This window comes from Lepidothrix coronata, unplaced genomic scaffold (assembly GCF_001604755.1).
Source record: "Lepidothrix coronata isolate B3197 unplaced genomic scaffold, Lepidothrix_coronata-1.0 Scaffold147, whole genome shotgun sequence".
In the NCBI taxonomy this organism is placed as follows: Eukaryota; Metazoa; Chordata; class Aves; order Passeriformes; family Pipridae; genus Lepidothrix; species Lepidothrix coronata.
Window position 1 is genome coordinate 1,541,146 of NW_016690327.1, and position 5,253 is coordinate 1,546,398.

Consider the following 5,253-nt stretch of genomic DNA (forward strand, 5'->3'; position numbering starts at 1 on the left):
CACACACACACACACACGTGTGCTCCAACACACACACACACACACACACACACACACACACACACACACACACACACGTGTGCTCCAACACACACACACGTGTACTCCAACACACACACACACGTGTGCTCCAACACACACACACACGTGTGCTCCCCACACTCCGTCAGGGCAGTGTCCCTGTCCTCGTCCCTGCACGGCTCTGGCCCAGCTCCAGCCTTGGCCCTTTCCCGGGGGCTCTGCAGTGCAGGGACAAGGACGGGCACAGTGCAAAGGCCACCAGGACAGTGGGCAGGATGGGCAGCAGGGCAGTGGGAAGGATGGGAGGCAGGACAGCGGGCAGGGCATGGACAGGGCGGGAGGCAATTTAGCCCTGGCAAGGGACGAGTTCATTTCCCAGAAAGGGCTCCAGGGAGAGAGGAATGAGGAAAGAAATGCAGAAAATGTGACACATCAGCAGAACCATCCCGGACAGTCCAGGGTTGTGGGGCTGCAGCACATCCCGGGGCTGGGCAGCCCCTCTGGTGGGACACCCCAAAGCAAGGCCAGCAGGGTCCCCAGGAGGGGTGGGTGCCCTCCCCATGGAGCGGCTGCAGGGCCGGCCCTGCCCCGCCAAGGCTGTGGGGCTGGAGGGGCACAGCCCCGCCATGGGGCCCCAGAGCCCCACACGGTGCTGGTGAGGGCACTGCAGGGCTGATGCAGGGCCTGAGGGTCCCCAGGTGTTCCCAGGCGCTCAGCCCTGTGTCCCCAAGGGCCGAGCCCGGCGTCCCTCAGCGCTGCGTCCCCAAGTACCACACTGAGCGTCCCCGAGCCGCCAGCCCCGCGTCCTCACCCGCTGCATCCCACGCCCCGAGCTCTCCATCCCCGGGCGCCCAGCCCCGTGTCCCGGCACTGCTCCCGTGTCCCCCAGCCCCACGTCCCCCGAACTGGAGCTCCTGAGGCAGGGTCGGGGCAGAGCCCGACCCTCGCCGTGCCCTCGGGGTCCCGCGGGGTGCCCCGCGGCCCTGAGCCCACGCGGTGCCGGGGCCGGTACTCACCGGGGCGGGAAGGCGGCGGAGCCGCTGCACTTTGGCTGGAGCGAGGGAAGAGAGGGAAAGGTCTGTTTAGCATTAACGCTGCAGCAACAGGAAATAGTTCGGAGGCGGCTGGCGGTCAGCGCGCCCCGAGCCAATGGCAGCCCCGGCCGGGGCTCGGCGGGGCCGGGGCTCGTCCCGCTCCCCCGGGACCCCGCGCTCGGCCCGGCTGCGGAGCCGCCCCATCCCGGCCGTGCCCCGAGCCTGCCCGGCCATGGGCAGTGCCCGGCCCTGTCACCCCTGGCAGAGGTGTCGGAGGGGCTCGGATTCCCTCGTGCCAGCCCTGGCCGGACCTCGGGGACACGAGGCTCCGCATCCCACCACTGTCCCCAGCGGCCACCCCGGGGAGGGACAAGCTCAGAGAGGCCCCCATCCCACTCCCCTCCCACCCCTTCCCCGCGGGGTCGCCGGGCTCTCGTATGAAGTTTTATTGCCGACATGCAGGAGTAGTTCCCATGTAGTACAAAAATAACGTCTTTATACAAATTTTTTTCCTCTTTTTTTTTCTTTTTCTTTTTTTCCTTACAACAGGCTCTGTCCCGCTGCAGCCCCTGGGCCCCCCCGTCCTGCCCCCACACCACCCCCTTCCAGTTTGCCTTAGCACAAGTGGGATTGACCGGTGCTGCCCAGGGCACAGGATCCTGGTGTGACACAGCCTCAGGGAGTCCCAGAATATTGCTTTTTGCTTTAACTTTGGGGAAAAAAAAACCCGACAAAAATAAAGAGGTGGGAGCAAGGCAGGAGAGAACCAGAAGGAGAGAACAGGGCCCTGGTGGGGTGCTCAGGGGGTCCCTGCCCTGCTGCTGGTGGCACACACTGGGGGGTGCTGGGACAGACCCATCATCTTCAAAATAAATAAGGCGAAAGAATTGGGGCTACTGGCTCAGCTGGGGCCGGTGCAGGGAGCTGGTCTGTGTTAGTGTTCACGAGGCCCTGCCTGCCCACGGGGCCCTGGCGAGGCGCAGGCAGGACGTAATGCCCGACGGGGCCGGGGATGCTTCAGGTCCATCCCCGTCCCCACAAAGCCACCCGTGCAGTGGCCCAGCTTAGAGCCCGTCCCCTTCCCCAGCCCGGGGCAAGAGAAGGCAACAACACGCTACAAACATCTGCTACTCGCTCCCTGCCCTGCCCGGGAGGGCTGGGCCCAAAGGACACGCTGGCCCCAAAGAGCAGGACAGCCCCAAAAAGCAGGGCAGGCCCCCAGCTCTGCCCCTCCCTGCTCCCAGAGCTGGCAGGAGGGTGATAGCAGGGCTGGGAGCAGCAGGGAGCAGGGAAGGAGGCAGCCAGAGAGCCGCTGCCTCGAGCGGGAGCCCTGGCACGGGGAGTCCTGGGAGATCTGTGTGAGAACAGTTCATCTGGCAAGACAGGCATCCAGTTCATAAATGAGGCTCAGAAACAATCATTCCTGTTCTCAGCACAGGCCAAAACTCTTCCAGTGGCACCAGGTGACAAACCAGGACATCCTTCCCCCATCTGGGCACGCAGGGAGGGCAGAGGCAGCCCCAGTTCTGGGCTGGGATGGCAAGAAAAGCTGGGAACAAATACAGTAGACACTTCAGCCTGCCCCTTCCTACCTCTAGGTGGATTACTTTGGGAAGCTTTTCACATTATAACTCATATATTACATCTGTACCACAACTGAGGGGGAAAATGCTAAATCAGAATTAATGCAACTGTAACTGCACCTGGGACAAGCTACTGAAAAATAAGATTAAATCATAGATCCTTATAAACCAAAGGAATCAGTGAAAGGGGGGAGAGGGGGCAGAGGCCCCAGGGGGCCAAGTCCTGTGCAACCTTCAAGCTGGGACAGGATCCCAGCCCTGCAGCTGGTGCTGCCGGGATGACTCCTCGGCTCCTGCCCGAGGCGGTGGCCGGGCCCTCCGGTCGCAGCAGTGGCCACATGGCCACTGAGGGCTGGTCAGCACGGCCAGACCGGGTGGCACGTAAGGACAGAAACAGATTTGATGCAGATGAAGGGAAGTGGGAGGTTTCAAGAAATTCTTCCTTTCCAGAAACCCTGGTAAATCCAAGCTTATTCAGACCACGCGGAGCGGGCGCCGCACGGGGCTGCTCTGTGCCAGCAGCTTCACCCTTGGAAGTCTCCTCCTTTCCCACAAGCTTTGCTCGGTCCAGAGAACAGCATGGTTAAAAAGACAAGAGAGGTAGATTACAGTCATGATTAAAAGCAGATTAGTCATCTAGGCTTCGATTTTAAAAAACAGATTCCAGAAGATGCCAAGAGGTTTGCTGCTTCCAAAACTAGCTTTTCCAAAAGTCTTCTCCCTCCGGAGCGGGTGTGAGTGCGTGTCCCTGGACAGAGCTTGGGATTTGCTACATAATTCCCCGTCGTGGGACACCGGTATTGCTGTAGGCTGGAGCAGGCAGGTGAAGGCAGACTGCAGGGTGGTGCTCGTGCTCTCGGGGCGTGGGGAGCTACTTCCGGAGGTACCTCTGGGCCAGGATGGCCGCGTCCAGGGGGTTCATGGGCTGCGCGTCGTGGCCCAGGCGCCGCACCGGGGGGATGTTCCCGAACTGCCGCTTCTGCAGGAAGCTCTTGGCCTCATGCAAGGTGTTCTTCTCCTCAGCCAAGAGCAGCTGCTGCCTCATGTAGTTCTCGAACTCGTACTGGGAGCACTCCTCCGTCACCTTCACCTGCAGAGACCCACCTGTCAGAGCCACGCCCGCAGCCCCAAGGCTCCTCCGATGGGCCTGGGCTACCAGGGGATAACGGGGGTCCTCGTGCTGGGCACGCGAGCAGGACTCCCTGTGAGCCACCGGTGTCACCAGGACAGACCTTTGTCCTAGTGTGGCTCATCCCAGCCCTGCCAGGCCCTGGGGCTGCAGCTGCCTGACCCCCATCCCTGCTGCACACCCTGCACGGCCGCCCCCGGGCAGCCAGGCCATGGCAGCACTTCCAGCATGGAACAGGACACAGGAAAACAGGATGTTTGCTCCCATGGCGGAGCTCACCGGGAGCCAGAGCCAACCCCGCTGCCTCCTCCCAGCATTCCCAGCTGTGTGAGGGAGTGAGCACTGCTGGGAGTGGACTGAGCTGCCCCTCACCGGCTCTGGGGCCAGCGAGTCACTTCCAGGCAGCTCGGCCAGCTGGATGTGACTCCCAGTCCCAGCAGCATCACCCTTTCCTTCCGCTGCACAGGGTGATGAGGACTCAGCCACATCTTCCCTGCCCTCCCCTTCCCAGCTCAGGGGCACAAGGGCTGCCATCCCTTCCCATTACACACAGACTTGGCACAGCAGCACGGAAAAGCAGTTCCTTGGAAAGGAAAGCAGGAAAACCTACCTCCTGGGGGTTTTCAGGATTAGCCACTTGGTCATCGATGTCCGGCACCACTTGCAAAGGGCCACTCAGCGAGGACATGGACTGCCTGGGGGAGAGCACAGCGTTGGCATCCAGAGCGTGGCACCGGCTTGACCACCCTCACCCAGCCCTGGGTGATCCCACTGGGATGGCCATGGCTGCCACCAGCACTGGCACAGGCCTCTCCAGCTGTATCCGTCAGCACACACCGGTGGTAGAGACATGGGATGCAAAGACTTCCTGCAGCTCCCAGAGCCTCCTCTGGTGAGCTGAGCCCGCCACAGCTGGAACAACACAGCCTGTGGCCAGAGATAGCATGTCCTGGCTCTCCCCGTGCACGTACCAGGACGCTATGATGGAGCTGAGGGAATCCAGCACTTCAGAAGCTGTCAGCCGCTGCTGCGGGTCCAGGACCAGCAGTTTCCGGATCAAGCACACAGTGTTTTCTGAGACCCGGCCATCCCTGGGGGACAGAGCATGGTGAGCCTGGGGCAGGCAGGATGGATGTGCTGGGAGCACAGCTCAGGAGCTACTGGAGCCACCACTGCTCTGACCCTGAGACCCCCAAATTAACCAGGGGGTCCATTCCCTGTCCCTGAGCTCGGGACCTACCTCCCCTTCCCATGAGCTGTCCCAGATCTGCTGCTCCTCAGTGTCCACCACAAACAGCCTGTTCTCAGGACTGCTGCGACCCTCGGGGCACTGATGGGAGCTCCTCCAGCTCCAGCTGTCTCAGTAAGGCCCAGCAGGTCCCCGGGGCAGGCTGTACTCACTCAGAGGGGAGGCTGTACTCCCTCAGGGGGAAGGCTGTACTCACTCGGGGATGGTGTACTCGGCAGCCTTGATTTTGCGGAAGAG

At 62.0% G+C, this 5,253-nt stretch overlaps 2 protein-coding genes across 4 annotated transcripts in view; both read right to left on the minus strand.

The window, feature by feature from the left end:
- EVA1B (eva-1 homolog B) overlaps positions 1–1,126 on the minus strand; it is a 2,951-nt gene extending 1,825 nt beyond the window's left edge. The window contains exon 1 of one of the 2 annotated variants that reach the window (XM_017828331.1): positions 1,038–1,126. In XM_017828331.1, the coding sequence (XP_017683820.1) occupies positions 1,038–1,110 (73 nt within the window). In that variant the 5' untranslated portion in view covers positions 1,111–1,126. The remainder of the gene's footprint in view (positions 1–1,037) is intronic. The other variant, XM_017828332.1, reaches the window with a different exon arrangement.
- Positions 1,127–3,239: 2,113 nt separating this feature from the next.
- Positions 3,240–5,253, minus strand: part of STK40 (serine/threonine kinase 40) — a 20,845-nt gene continuing 18,831 nt past the window's right edge. For both annotated transcript variants that reach the window (XM_017828354.1, XM_017828355.1), the window contains exons 10-12: positions 4,739–4,858; positions 4,378–4,462; positions 3,240–3,728 (exon numbers count right to left, since the gene is read on the minus strand). In XM_017828354.1, the coding sequence (XP_017683843.1) occupies positions 3,510–3,728; positions 4,378–4,462; positions 4,739–4,858 (424 nt within the window). In that variant the 3' untranslated portion in view covers positions 3,240–3,509. The remainder of the gene's footprint in view (positions 3,729–4,377; positions 4,463–4,738; positions 4,859–5,253) is intronic.